The sequence below is a fragment of the Eretmochelys imbricata genome, chromosome 21, assembly GCF_965152235.1.
Source record: "Eretmochelys imbricata isolate rEreImb1 chromosome 21, rEreImb1.hap1, whole genome shotgun sequence".
Classification (NCBI taxonomy): Eukaryota; Metazoa; Chordata; order Testudines; family Cheloniidae; genus Eretmochelys; species Eretmochelys imbricata.
Window position 1 is genome coordinate 3628001 of NC_135592.1, and position 14276 is coordinate 3642276.

At 43.8% G+C, this 14276-nt stretch overlaps 2 protein-coding genes across 3 annotated transcripts; both read left to right on the forward strand.

The window, feature by feature from the left end:
* On the forward strand, positions 1–7373 carry IRF6 (interferon regulatory factor 6). Its single transcript, XM_077839296.1, has 7 exons — positions 1–177; positions 1456–1660; positions 3427–3549; positions 5382–5528; positions 5780–6172; positions 6663–6781; positions 7152–7373. The coding sequence occupies exons 1-7, from the start codon at positions 4–6 to the stop codon at positions 7371–7373; spliced, it is 1383 nt and encodes a 460-aa protein (XP_077695422.1). The 5' UTR covers positions 1–3.
* Positions 7374–11133: 3760 nt separating this feature from the next.
* On the forward strand, positions 11134–14276 carry C21H1orf74 (chromosome 21 C1orf74 homolog). 2 transcript variants are annotated; one of them, XM_077839377.1, is made up of 3 exons: positions 11134–11315; positions 11506–11757; positions 11974–14276. In XM_077839377.1, exon 3 carries the CDS (start codon positions 12104–12106, stop codon positions 12902–12904), a length of 801 nt encoding a protein of 266 aa, XP_077695503.1. In that variant the 5' UTR covers positions 11134–11315; positions 11506–11757; positions 11974–12103; the 3' UTR covers positions 12905–14276. The 2 variants fall into 2 exon arrangements, with proteins under 2 accessions (XP_077695503.1, XP_077695504.1); XM_077839378.1 differs by having other exon boundaries at positions 11134–11294; positions 11506–14276.

Genomic DNA, 14276 nt, shown 5'->3' on the forward strand with positions numbered 1-14276 from the left:
ATAATGGCATTACATCCACGCAGAGTTCGTTTGAAACCCTGGCTAGTAGCCCAGGTAGATAGTGGCATGTATCCAAACCTGATATGGCTTAATCGGGAAGCAAAGCGATTTCAGATCCCCTGGAAGCATGCAACTCGACACAGTCCTCAGCATGAAGAGGAGAACACCATCTTTAAGGTGGGGGAGGGAGGGCACCCCCCTCCCGCTAATTTTGTTACACTGCTTTTCCTCTTACTTCTAAGCAGTTTGAATCTTGTTTTATTTCTTTTTTCTGCATGAACTGTTAAAAACAAATGCTTTGTGATGATTTATTCTCTTGCTACCTACCATTTGTAAGTCAGACCAGAAACTTGCAGATTACGCCACAAGCCTTTGTATTTAATTTCTTACACAAACTGAACACACTTCTTTGCTGCCTATAACTGTGAATTCCAACACATAAGCAACAGCTCTAGGCTGGAGACAAAGTGTTAAGAGTTGTTTGGAATAATTATTGTGTGATCATTCTAGTAATAATTTGTAGCCACATTTTGCCCACTAAATGCATCCAGTTCCTTTGACTTCAAAAGGAATGTTGCATGCATCTGAATGCAAAATTTGGCATTTAGTTGGGAGAGAGAATTGTTAAAGGCGTCACTGTACTCATTCGTGTTTCTTTCAAACTACCAGCCTAATTCCATATTGTAGAAGACTTCCTAGTTACTGCTGACTTTTAACAGGTTTGTTTCCTCTAATAGCTACCTTGCCTGGAAAGTGGCTGGCTTGTTCCGAATATTTAATGGAAAACTTTCATTTAAATTAATATTTCCTCTGTGCAGAATTTGACCTGAAATCAGAATACAGAATAAATTTGGAGTGAACAAATTCAAGTGTGCCTCCCTTTTCTGATATCCACTATGGTCTCATGTGGAATCACAGAATTTGTCTGCAATGTGTGGCTGGATGCTACTGTTACACAGGCAGAATTTGTGTAACCGTAGCATCCAGCCACATGCTGCAGACCACTTACTAAGGCAGAGTTTAGGGCTGTTAAAAAGAAAACGAGTATCTTGGTTAGTGCTTTTTCCTCCTATTTGAGCCAGCTTGTTCTAACCCAACAAACTGTGGCTCAAATTTTCAAAAGTGATTAGTGATTTTTGGGTGTCCAACCTGAGAGATCTAGAAGGGGCCTGATGACCAGCACCATGTAAATCAGGCTTCCTTAAGGTGTTTGAAGTTGGGCACCTAAAATCACTTGTCACTCATAAAAATTTGAGGCTTTTTTGTGTTAGGGGAGAAAGATAATGTGCAGGGGAACAAAGGTACTTTAATTGTTAGCTGCTCTAAGAAGTGTTGTAGCTTAGATTTCTTGTAAAAGACAACAGTTTTTTATAATGTATTTGTTTGGAAACCTGACACAATTCAAAATCGGCATAACAACAGGACTCATATGAACACTGTGTACTTTGCCCCCAGGCATGGGCTGTGGAAACAGGGAAATACCAGGAAGGAGTTGATGATCCAGACCCTGCAAAATGGAAAGCACAGCTCCGATGCGCTCTTAACAAAAGCCGGGAGTTCAACCTGATGTATGATGGCACGAAAGAGGTGCCCATGAATCCTGTTAAAATTTATGAAGTGTGTGATATTCCACAGTCTCAGGGATCAATCATTAACCCAGGTGAGGAAAAGGGTGACACAGTGCTAGTTACTAAGCAGGCATCAGTCCAATACATGGGCCTTGTTCCCCTGATATATTAACTCTTCAGCTACCTCTGCAAACAAAGTGGCAAACATTGTTGACGGTGGCGTGGTCCATGATGACTAATCAAACTAAAGGATTTAGACCCACATTCATCCCTGGCGTAACTTTGCTGAAATTAATGGAGTTATACTAGGTGAACTTAGCCCCTTACAGAGGAACATAAGAGTGGCCATATTGGGTCAGACCACTGGTCCATCTTGCCCAGTATACTGTGTTATGAAAGTGGCTGCTGCCAGATACTTCAGAGTGAGTAGAAGAACAGAGCAATAATTGAGTAATCCATCCTCTGTTGTCCAGTCCCAGCTTCTGGCAGTCAGAGGTTTAGGGACACCCAGAGCATATGTTTGTCTCTGACCATCTTGGCTAATAGCCATTGATGGATCGCTCCTCTATGAACTTATCTAATTCTTTTTTGAACGCAGTTATATTTCTGGCCTTATATATATATATAAGTATTTCCTTATATTAGTTTTTAAACCTGCCGCCTATTAATTTCATTGGGTCACCCTTGGTTCTTGTGTTAAGTGAAGGTGTAAATAACACTTCTTTATTTACTTTTGGCACACCATTCAGGGTTTTATAGACTTCTATCATATCTCCTCTTAATTGGGACATTTCAGCTTAGAAAAGAGACAATCTTTTTAATTTCTTCTCCTATGAAAGTTGTTCCATACCCCTAATGGTTTTTGTTGCCCTTCTCTGTACTTTTCCCAGTTCTAATATATCTTTGAGATGGTGTGACCACAGAGCTGTACACAGTATTCAAGGTGTGGGCCCTTATTTCCTACTATATTAAATGTTGTACAGTCATTGGTTATGCTTTTCAGTCTGCATCTTACCTCTTTAGCATACATGATTTTAATACATAGTATGTATAACTCTTCTCAGGGTTGTGCACAAGGCGGGCCAAGCAGGGACATGTCCCCCCCCCATAACCAGCGGGGAATAGAACTCCTATGACCACAGGGGCTTGGGGGAGGGGGAGGTGAGCTCCTCCAGTCGCTCGGTGTGTGTGTGTGTGTGTGTGTGTGTGTCAGAGCTCCTGGGGCTGCAGGGGTGGGGAGCTGGCCAAAGATGACGGATGGTGCCCTTCCAAAAGCCGCAATTTTTTTATTCCTGTGCACGCCCCTGACTCTTCTCACGTTGGTAAAGCATGCAAGTTAACATCTGATACTCCACAAAACTAGTTTCTAATTTACAGTATTTACCAGTAAGTGCACTACAGTGGAGGATTGTTAGATTCACCTCCTTGGGGGGAGGTGAATGCTGTGAGCAGTACCCTTTTGGCCGATGAAAAATGTCACAATTGAGAAGTAAAAGGAAATTGGTCAGAGCCTGACAATTGGCCACTATCTTTGCTGTGTGCTGCTTACCTATGAAACCATTCAAGGTAAATGGAATAAAACTGAAAGGGAGAAACTAAATTCACATTGGGCAAAACTCAACACTTCCATTGAATTTGACCAGTAATGAATTTTGCTCAGTGTCTTGAAACTAAACTTTGACTTAAGTTTGTAACTGAAACTGACCTCTTTGTTATTCAACAAGTGCATCTGTTGGCCCTGTACTGCAGTGGAAGGGGGAATTGATGTTCTATGTCTTTTTTTTTTTTTTTTTTTCTTCTCAGTAGTCAATGAAGTTCGGTACTGCTTGCTAACCCCATACTGTATGGTTATGTACAGGCTCCACCGGCTCTGCTCCATGGGATGAGAAAGATAATGACCTTGATGATGAGGAGGAAGAGGAACTGAATCCATCTCAGCATGTTCCCATACAGGACACCTTTCCATTTCTTAATATCAATGGTTAGTAGAATGGGATATAGTGTGTCAATGAAGTGATGGACTTGTAAATCAATGTATGTAACTAGCATTTTAATTTAGTTGGCTATTTACTAATCAGTACTATGATAGAGGGGCAGTGTGGCCTCATACATAAAGCACTGGATTGGGGCTTGAAAGAACTGAGTTCTGTTCCTGGATGATCCTGGGCAAGTGACTTTACCTCTCTCTGCCTTAGTTTCCCTATCTCTAAAACAGGGATGATGATCCTGATCATCTTTGAAAAGCACTCTGAGATCTCTGGATCAAAAGCACTACATAAGAGCTAGGTGGTATTATTATTGAAGCAAACTTTTATAACTCTATCAGAAAATGAGAGGGAGTGGTTAAAAATAACTTCTGAAAGTTTTCTTCTCAGACCACCTTATTCTTAACTTCTTGCCTTGTAAAGAAATCTATTAACACACCAGTATTATATCCCACATTGACAAATGTGTTCTTTCTCTACTTCAGTTTACATCTATAGCAAACTTGATTCCTCTAATAAGCTTTATTAAAAGAAAATTTCTGCTGTGAACTAAAAAGCAAAGGGATGCACTATTCTGTATGTCAAATCAAAATATCCTGTAATAATGGAGATTTCTTAAATAGCTGCTGTTGGTATATTTTTATGCAGCTAGGTTTGGGTTTGGCAGATTTTAACTGTAATGTTGCCTCAGCACTTAAATGCACTTTTTTTATTAGTTTCCAAAGGGTCAGACCTGGTGTTTAAAATTTTCTAGACAATCTGGTTAGACGAGATGCAGTGAAGCTGTCCCTTTTCCAGTCTCTAAACCTTTGACTTGAGCTCTTTTTATGGCAGATTGCTAGTTTTTAATTAAACTAAAGACATTTCATGTGTTAGGACAGTGATACTAGTACTTAGCTGTCATAATAGTGCTCCTAGAGAGTGACTGAAGTTTGCCATCTCGTAGCTGTTTGAACCTGTATGCATTGAGATCATTCAGTGCAGTTCTCAGTTAGTGTGGTCATTCTATATTGCCTATCCGCTGACGCTCTTTAGCCATCTCAGTCTGACTCTGCCTGGGTACTTAACTCCCTTCCAGTCTATGAAGATGTTTGCTTCAGGTCAGGTGGAAGCATGCTGGTAGTGTTGGGGAGAAGTGGTGTAAGAGAACTCATTGTTCATGTGTTCCCAGCTCTGTGATTAGAGGGTGGAATGCCAAACAGCTGCACCAGTTTTGCCTTACAGCAGCTTCTGCACTTAACAGAATAATTTGGGACCAAGGGAATGAGAGCAGATGTTCCTATTCATGCCTCTATCCCTCTATATTTGACACGATGGAAAGCCAATGACAGCACTTTCAATCAATTCTGCGCCACAGTTCTGTCTAGATAAATTAGCTGTGTTAATAAAAATGCAGTCATTACTGGACCAAATAAATGTTTAGTTTTTAAACTATTTATTTATTTACTTAGGAAGATAAGTTTACAAATCCTTGCTATGTAAATATTAGAACAAAACACTCATTAAAACAGCTAGCTTTTGTTTAAAGGCATTATACAGGAATACAACGATCAGATCTTTCTACTAACAGGGGGCTACCATATTAAAGAGTGAGCATCATTATAGCACCTATAATATGTTTCTAATGACTTTATTAAATAGAGTGAAATCTCTGCATATGCATATTTAACAGACCAGGCATGTCTGTCAAATGCTAATATTAAAAAAAAAATTGGTCTGCTGTTTCTAGTTTTTTGCAGGTGAATGTAATTTGTCAAAATTTTTAGTGTTTTTTGTTTGTTTTTTTAAAATATACTTGTTCTCAAATTTACTTGATTCTTCTGTATAGATTCCCCGATGGGGCCAGCCAGTGCGGGAAACTGCAGCCCTGAAGCGGTGTGGCCAAAGAATGAACCTCTAGATATGGAGATGCCTCCATCTGCTCTGCAGCATGACTTCTTCAGCTCTCCGGAGCTCTGGATTAGCTCTCTTCCTAGTAAGTGTATCTGTGGATTTCTAGTGCATCTGTCGCTGTGGATAAAACTGTCTGTTTTACTTTACTGTTACTGCATTTTGACTTCTTACACTTCTGCGCATTAGATAACTGTACGTATTTAGAATATGCTTCATCAGGTTTAATTTATATTGCAATGTTCTTCCTGTAATAACGTCTACTGTGTTTTATCTGGTGCATGCCAAAGTCTTTACTGAACTGGAACAAAGTCATTCTAACAATTTATCTCTTAGTGACAGATCTAGAAATCAAGTTTGAGTATCGAGGAAAAGAGATTGGGCAGACAACGACTGTAAGCAACCCCCAGGGATGTAGACTCTTCTATGGAGAACTGGGCCCTATGCCAGACCAAGAAGAGCTGTTTGGACCTATTAGTTTGGAGCAAGTAAAGTTTCCAGGAACAGATCAAATCACCAACGAAAAGCAGAAGATCTTCACAAGTCGGCTACTAGATGTTATGGACAGGGGACTGATTCTGGAGGTCAGTGGCCATGCCATCTATGCCATTCGGCTCTGCCAGTGCAAGGTGTACTGGTCTGGACCATGTGCCCCTTCATCCATCGCACCAAACTTGATTGAGAGACAAAAGAAAGTCAAACTCTTCTGTCTGGAAACATTTCTAAGTGGTAAGTAACTTGAAATGCTAGGGAATAATGCTGAGTTCTGGCTTTTCAGCTGACAGCGTTATTCCAAATTGGCTGGAAGAGCCAGACTAGGCTCAGTCTTGATAGTCTTACTCCTCGTTTCAATGCCCACTGAAGTAAATGGGAGTCTTTCCAATGACTTCAGTGAGCTTTGGATTAGGCCCAAGGTGAGAAGGAAAAAGGGAACAGATATTGTCTTCTGCTAAACAACTAACTGGTTGTTTCGTTCATTGAGCAGCATTGGTGGCTAGTGTAATTCCTGGAGAAGCTTCTATCCAGGAGAGCAAAAAAGCTCTGAGATGTGAGAGAAGTGATGCTAGAAGGGTAAACATTTTTCTCTGGAATAAATCTGGAGATTCTGAACAGGCTGCTTTGTAGTAAGCACTTGTATTCGGATGGTGGAGCAGGATATTGTACCACCATCAGAAACATAATTCCCCATTTGACGTTATCACACTGCTTCTTTTCTTAGAGCTGATTGCCCATCAGAAAGGACAGGTAGAAAAACAGCCACCTTATGAGATCTACTTCTGTTTTGGAGAAGAATGGCCTGATGGAAAACCTAGGGAGAGAAAGCTGATAGTGGTTCAGGTAAGGGAGCTCTGGCTCTGCAAAACAAACATCTGTTAGAACAAATGGATGAATCAAATACAGATTTCCTTAATACGTTTTCTCCATATCAGCATATGCAACAAAGTAGAACTTCTTCATGAGATAAGAAACCAGAACTGCAAGCTGGAGGATTTTTTTGGCTTTTAAATCAAAGTAAAATGGAATCCACTTACAGTGAAGTGGACTGTTTCAGTGTAAACTGCAGCTCAGGTGATAGTGAAACTGTTCTGTGGATAAAGAGTCTACCACTACAGAAGTGTCTTGGCATACCTGAGTGTTTGGAAACCTTACTATGCCACTTTTAGGTTATCCTCATGAGGCTAAAATAATTGCACTTTCTTTTAAACAGGTAATCCCAGTTGTAGCTCGGATGATTTATGAAATGTTTTCTGGTGACTTCACACGTTCCTTTGACAGCGGCAGTGTGCGGCTTCAGATCTCCACTCCTGACATTAAAGACAACATTGTTGCCCACCTGAAACAGCTATACCGCCTCCTGCAAACTCACCAAGAGGGCTGGCCAATGCAGGCATCAACTATGCATATTGCTCAGCCACTCCCAGCACAATGATGTATTTTCAGTCTCTGATTTAACTCTGCTCCACTCTCTGGTTTCTTATATGTACATAGAAAAGGATATTTTTAAATGGTGCCTTGCCCATATATAAATAAAACCTGTGTAAATCCTATATACAGATGGTCAAATTTCAACGGTATATGAAATTCACTTTTTTGAGAGAATAAAATGAAAGGCTTTGAAGCAGGACCTTTAGTTACTTTTGATCTCAGGCTAGTTTGCTTAAGCAATCTATTATGTAATAAATCACAGGTTTTAACATCTTAAATATTTTTAAATAGCTAATGCTTACAGCCTTGTGTATAAAATAGTTGATCAATGTAAAAAACGGTTTTAATTATCAACTGTCAATGTGCATTTTATGCTCCATTAAAATTGCTTTGAGAAATAATGGATCAAGATTAAAATAGTTATTTTGAATTTTCTGTAGCAACAAGTGGCTGGCTGATGCTTCATCTACTATCATGCTTTAAATATTGATACATAATCATTTCATTGATATGTACAGATGATTCAAGATTAAGGTTTTAACTTTACAGCCTTCAGACCAAGGTTCTGCCACAGCACATGGGGCTGGACTTGATGACTTCTCAAGGTCCATCTGAGCCCTACACTTCTGATTCTGTGATTTCATTTCAGAGAATGCTACCATGCAGGTCCTGGACTTTAATCTCTTATCTAACAGCCTAAATTTGGCCTCCAGGACCTCTCTTCTACCTTTCATTGTGTCATTGGTACCTACATGTACCACAACCACCTGCTCCTCTCCAGCACTGCACATAAGTCTGTTTACCTGTCTCGAGACGTCCTCAATCTTCAGACACGGCAGGTGGTTCTCCCATTTATCACAAACCGAACTACCTGTATTTCTGTATAAACTGCCTCATGCATAAATCGGAGGAAAGAGGCTAATAGGTGTAACTTTTTCATTATTCAGTTGCCTATTTCACTTCCTGACCGTAGTTGTGCTGCTCTCAAGTATTTCCAGCAGTTGACAAGAATGTGTGAGGAACAGTGGGGGGGCGGGGGGGAATAAACAAGGGGAAATCGTTTTACTTTGTATAATGACACATCCACTCCCAGTCTTTATTCAAGCCGAAGTTAATTGTATCCAGTTTGCACATTAATTCCAATTCAGCAGTCTCTCGTTTTCGAAGTTTTTTTTGTTCGAGTCTGTTTTCGAAGTTTTTTTTGTTGAAGAATTGCCACTTTTAGGTCTGTAATCGAGTGACCAGAGAGATTGAAGTGTTCTCCGACTGGTTTTTGAATGTTATAATTCTTGACTTCTGATTTGTGTCCATTTATTCTTGTATGCAGAGACTGTCCGGTTTGGCCAATGTACATGGCAGAGGGTCATTGCTGGCACATGATGGCATATATCACATTGGTAGATGCGCAGGTGAACGAGCAACCCCAGCTAATCATATAAACCATGCTGCAAAAAAAAAAAAAAAAACAAGACATTCTGCTTTCCCTATACCCAGCAAAAATAAGGTGCTATGATATGCACCCTAACAGGAAGCAAACAATGTTACAAATGATAACAAATTTACCCAAACCTTTACTGGGATATTTATAACATCCCTGCTGTACTATACTCATTGGTGAATGAGCTCCTGTTTACTGCAGTGTCAACCTCTGAGTCTACTAAAACTTAGTGTAGGAAGTACTTTCCTTCTGATTTACTGTAACCCAAGAAAGCTGATGTCATTAAGCACCATAAAAACCGTGGGATGCTTCCAGAATACACAACGCCTACAGGCAAAACAGCAGTATATCTATTAGTGTACGAACTGGCATTTCAAAGTACATGGAACATGGCTTCCCTAAACTAATTGTGCCATAAGTAATAGATGGGCAAACCCAATCTGGGCAAAGCATGAACCAATCCCATGTTCGATCCAAATACTTCGAGGTTTGGAAATGCGTTTAATTTTTCTTCTTGCTTTTAGTTGCCTCTGTGCTGCTTGTTTCCAAAATAATACTGTGATGGATACGTTTACAAAGGTTTAGCTTTTAGTATTTCTGAAGTACTTTTAGGTTACCTATTGTATCTAAGCTCCCACCTTAGGCTGTTAGGTCTTCAGGATTTTTAAACGGGCAGTCTAGATAAAAATTGGAACCGCTGCCTGTTTTGAGGTTTACGTACCCTCACAAGCATGTGCTATAGTAAGTCTCCTGTCTCCTGAAAACAGGATGAGGGGGGGCCGACTAGAGCTTGCCTTCACAAGTGTATAAGAAAGGGAACTCCACTGCCTTCAGAGTAGCTGGTGTGGAGGCATCGTTTGCCTTCTAGTTTACAAGATCCCAAGCTACCAGAGGGGAAAGTGGGGTGATGTGATGTGGATCAGCCTTTTTTAAAGCCCCGCTACAGTGGTAGAGTTACAGTAGTGCAAGTCATGCGGGGGCCACAAGTTACGGGGGCCTATGCAGCAGAGAGGGCCTAGGGTGGTAGATTTTGGGATCTCTGGTAGCCCCAAAGGGTGGCTGAGGCGGTGACTGGTGAGGCTGGTGCGACCGTCCAGGAGAGGGGTTAGGCTGCTGACCAGGGCTCTGAGGAAGTCCTCTCACCCCATCTCCTGGGTAAGATGGTCACTGGGGCTCAAGCTTTTTGCAGCCCGGGGCTTTTCTGGGTGGCCCTGTCAGGTTTTCAGCCCCTGCCCCGGACTCTCACTGCTGCCGCCACTTCAAGAGCAAAGAGCTCACCTCGAAAGAGGTGGGAGGGTTCCTGAGGGCAAGGTTTGGGGGTGGGGTGGGCTGAGATGGGCTGCGGCCCTAAACCTATTCTTGCACCAGGCTCACTGGGGCTTTGTTATGCCCTGGCCATGCTAGCCGGGAAGGTTGCCCAGCAAGGTCCCCCTCTTGCGAAAGGAGTGTATCAGGGTGGGCCTCTGAGCTGCTGAGCGGGTGAACCTCCCAATAGCCTGCAGCAGGTGCTGCCCGCATTTTATCTCTGCGGGGTTTATCCCTGTAGCACGGCGGGAGGCAGCAAGGCAATGCTGAAAACAGGCCCCTCTGACCTACTGGGAATACCCAGCAGGAGAGGGGGAAAGGCCAGGCCCAGAGGAGAGGTTTGTGGAACCCCGCATAACTCGCCAAATAGGATACTCCAGCCCGATGGCTGTGACACTCCAGTGGGCGCTTCTACCGAGACAATCTTTCCAGCAAAAAATGTCCCTACCAGGAGTTTGGATGCTAGCTTGTGGCCTGTAGCTCACGAAAGCTGACGCTCAAATAAATGTGTTATTCCCTAAGGTGCCACAAGGACTCCTGTTCTTTTAGCTTTACAGGGTGCTTCGGCCGGTGCTGGTTCAGTACTTGGCTTTAGTCTCTGAAATGGTCACAGGACCTGATTCTGAGACAATACAACCCTTGTTATCAGAGCACCCCCAATAGGGGTCTGGGCTGCAACTGCATCCGGGAAAGGTTTTGTTTGTTTTTTAACTTTTTGTTCCAAGTCTGGCGTTTCGTTTGCATCAACGCACCGTCCCCAGACGTAGCTGCCATAGTTTGAAACCTCCCTGCCGGGGCTATGGTCCTGCAGCCTGCTCTGGGGCTAGCGGAGCTGTGTCAGCAGGGGCTCCAGCTTGCAGGAGTGGCCGGGCCCACCCCCCAGCCTCCCGCTTTAAGGGCAGGCAGCGGGCGGGACTCGCCCGGCCGCTGCCGTGTCAGGCGCTGGGGGCGTAGCGAGCCAGGGGAAGCGGAAGCCTGAGCGCTGAGCCGGCGCCCGCGTCCCGCCCCTCGCTTCCCGCAGCGGAGAAAGCGCCAGCCGGGCAGCGCGCAGGGGAGGCCGGGCCCCGCGGCGGGGGTGCACGCTGCCGCTCGGCCCCCAGCTGGCGCAGACCCAAGAGGAGCTTCCCCTTCCCCCCGTCTTGTGCACGCAGGCGGTGCTCGGCGCTGCGCGGCGCTGCGCTGGTGGGCTCTCTGGGGAAGAGGGTGTGTGTGCAAACTGTTCCTCAGCCTAGCTTCCTCTGGACGACTGGTGTTCAATGCTCTGTGCAGCCTCTTTCAGGGCGTGTAACGGGGGGGGGGTGAATCCCCTAGTGTGATGCTCTGGCTGGGTTTTAATGACCTCTGTGGAAAAACATCTTTCATTTCATTTCCTCTCCTATATTCTTTGTTTCAGTTGGGAGCCAGGAGGAGAGCCTCGCCCGCCGGCTTCCCGCCACCACCAGCACGTGCGTTGCGGATCGTGGACCACGGTTTAGGAACCTCCAGTTTAAGGAGCCTGTATCTTATCCGTGCCGCCCTAAACTTCGTGCTATTATTCAAGCTGTTCTCTTCAGTCGTTAAAACCCCTAATCCTGGAGTGGACTCTGTAAATTGATTCTAGAGCTTGATGGGATGGGGTTACATCCCAGAGACTCTTTGTTATAACGTAGGTAGAAATAATTTATTTTGCCCCTGCCCCGTGCAGGATAGATGGGGATTGAATGGCTGTTTATTTGTGCACACAAGGGTGAAAATGTGAGGATTTTGGGATATATTTGCTTTTGCAGGAATTAAAGATGGGGGAGGTGGGGGTGGAAATCTAACTTTCAGAAGCTCACAAATAAATTGGATCCCTTTTAAATGCTAATACTGTTTATTTCAGTATCTTTCAGGAAGTGACTTAGGGCAGCAGAAGTCTAAAGAAAAGTTGATTGTGGAGGTAGAGAGAACAGTGATTCAAGATTTCACTCTGCATCAGCCATCTCCAGAATAATCCTGAAACTAGGGAGCAGATGGCAACGCCATCCTGTCAGTTGCTAATTGCGGCAGCTCAGCAGAACCTTAAACCAGGGAGGAAGAAGGGTTTATCTCCAGCTGGCTCCTTGCACCTGGCTGGGGAGATCTTAGCTGTAGCTTCTGGATTGAAACCTGCTCTCCTTTACGATTACAATTCAGTTGGAATAAACAAAATTGAGAACTACCTTCAGCAGATCCAGGGCATCGGCCTGACGAGGCATCGGCTGCACCTTCTAAATATAGCAGACAATGTTCTGATACTCAACCTGGAGAAGACAGCACTGTGGCTGGAAATGCTGTTACTCACAAACAAAGTGCCCTTCATTGATGTTTCAGCTTCTAGGATGTGTCCTGGCCGTTGTGAGCCAGAATACGTGGAGTCTATAAAAGGCCACATTGCTGAAATACTGGCTCATGTTAAAACGCTGCTAAGTATCACATCTCAGGCCGTCACTACCAGTGAGATCTTCTCTGCTGATTGGAATCTATGCACCATCTTTGGTGTTCTCCTGGGCTACCCAGCTTCCTATACTTTCACTGCCGAGCAGGGGTTTGACAACTGTTTGTCTCTGACCCCACTGAGAGTTTTTACTGTCCAGGCCTCTTGCTGTAGGATAAGTAAAGATCTCAGAGTCCGAATTTATTCCTTTAGTGTCCCAGAGAACCTATATCTTGCCGTGAAGGAGGGGCTGGATGCATGGAGTGGAAACCTGAAGGACGTATTTAGTGCACAGAATGACTTTGCAAACCTCTGTATCTCAACAGAGGTGGTTTCTCTAGCAGCTGTTGCTTTGTAAATCTAATTTCTTCATTTCTTATCACAGGTTTGGGGGGTGCTAGGCATGAAATCTAGAGGGACACTTAACACTCCCTTATGGACTAAGGTTCCCTCAGGAATAGCTTGAAACCACAGCTCACCCCCACACCTGGAATTTAGGGCCCAAAGCACTGGATGTGAAAGGTGACCATGTTAGATGCTGAATCTGTACTCGCCATGTCACTGGTACATGGAACACTTGCCTTTCCTGGAAGTGCACTTTGTGGATTCAGGCACCGACAGCTGGGTTGCAGGCAGTTCATGCAGGATGGATCCCAGTTGTAGGGTGTTCAACTCCTAAGGTTTGTCTACACTTATAGCGCTGCTGTAGCACTTAGTGAAGACGCTACCTATGCCGATGGGAGAGCTGCGTAGGTACTCCACCTTCCTGAGAGGCGGTAGCTACGGCGACAGGAAAAGCCATTCTGTCGACATAGTGCTGTCTGCACCAGAAGTTCAGTCAGTATAGCTATGTTGCTCAGGGGTGGGGATTTTCCACTCCCCTGAGTGATGTCATTATACCAACATCAGTTCATAGTGTGGACCAGGGCCTAGTAACCTGACTCTAATGGCACAATTGAACTCTGCCTTCCACATAGGCCTGTGGTAATTCCATCCCCTGCCCTACCACATCAACGGCAGCTCCTAATAGCAGTTTGACTAGAAGAATGAGCACAGTGACAGGAGTCAAGAAGCCATGGGTTCTAATCTCATTTTTTCCTCTGGCTGCATTTGGGCAAGTGATTTCTCCCCATATGTGCCTTGGTTTCCACATCTGCAAAATGGGGATATTTACCTCTCAGAACTAGTGTGAGGATTAAAAAGGGGTCCATATTTGTATCGTGCTTGGAACATGTAAAGTTTGATAAATATTACTACTTAATGCCCATGTTATCTAGTGTAACGCGTCTACTATAGACCCTGCTTGTGCTAACAGCACAAATGTGTGTTTGCATTAAAGATACGTACTGTTGTCAAAGCAATAGAACTCAGCTGTTGAAGGAATTTCAGTAAGTACCGGGCATTGACTTGGATTAACGCGGTATTGACATTTCACAACTTTTCTCCCCACACTTAATTAAAATATCAGCAACCTCTAGTGCTTTGTATGGATTGGAGGGGGGCAGGGAGGTGGAGAGGAAGAGGCTACAGTAATCAAGTAGGAGGTGACAAGGACCTGGACAAGAGCTGAGGTAGTCTAGGCAGAAAGCGAAGGGGTTGGGGGCAGGGTTTTGTGTCTCCTACTGAGTTCTGTCCTCGAGCTGATGCTATGCAATAAAACGTACGGTTGCTGCAGCAGACACACTGAACCTTTTCTCATGTAACCTGCAATTAAAAATTAAACCAAGCAA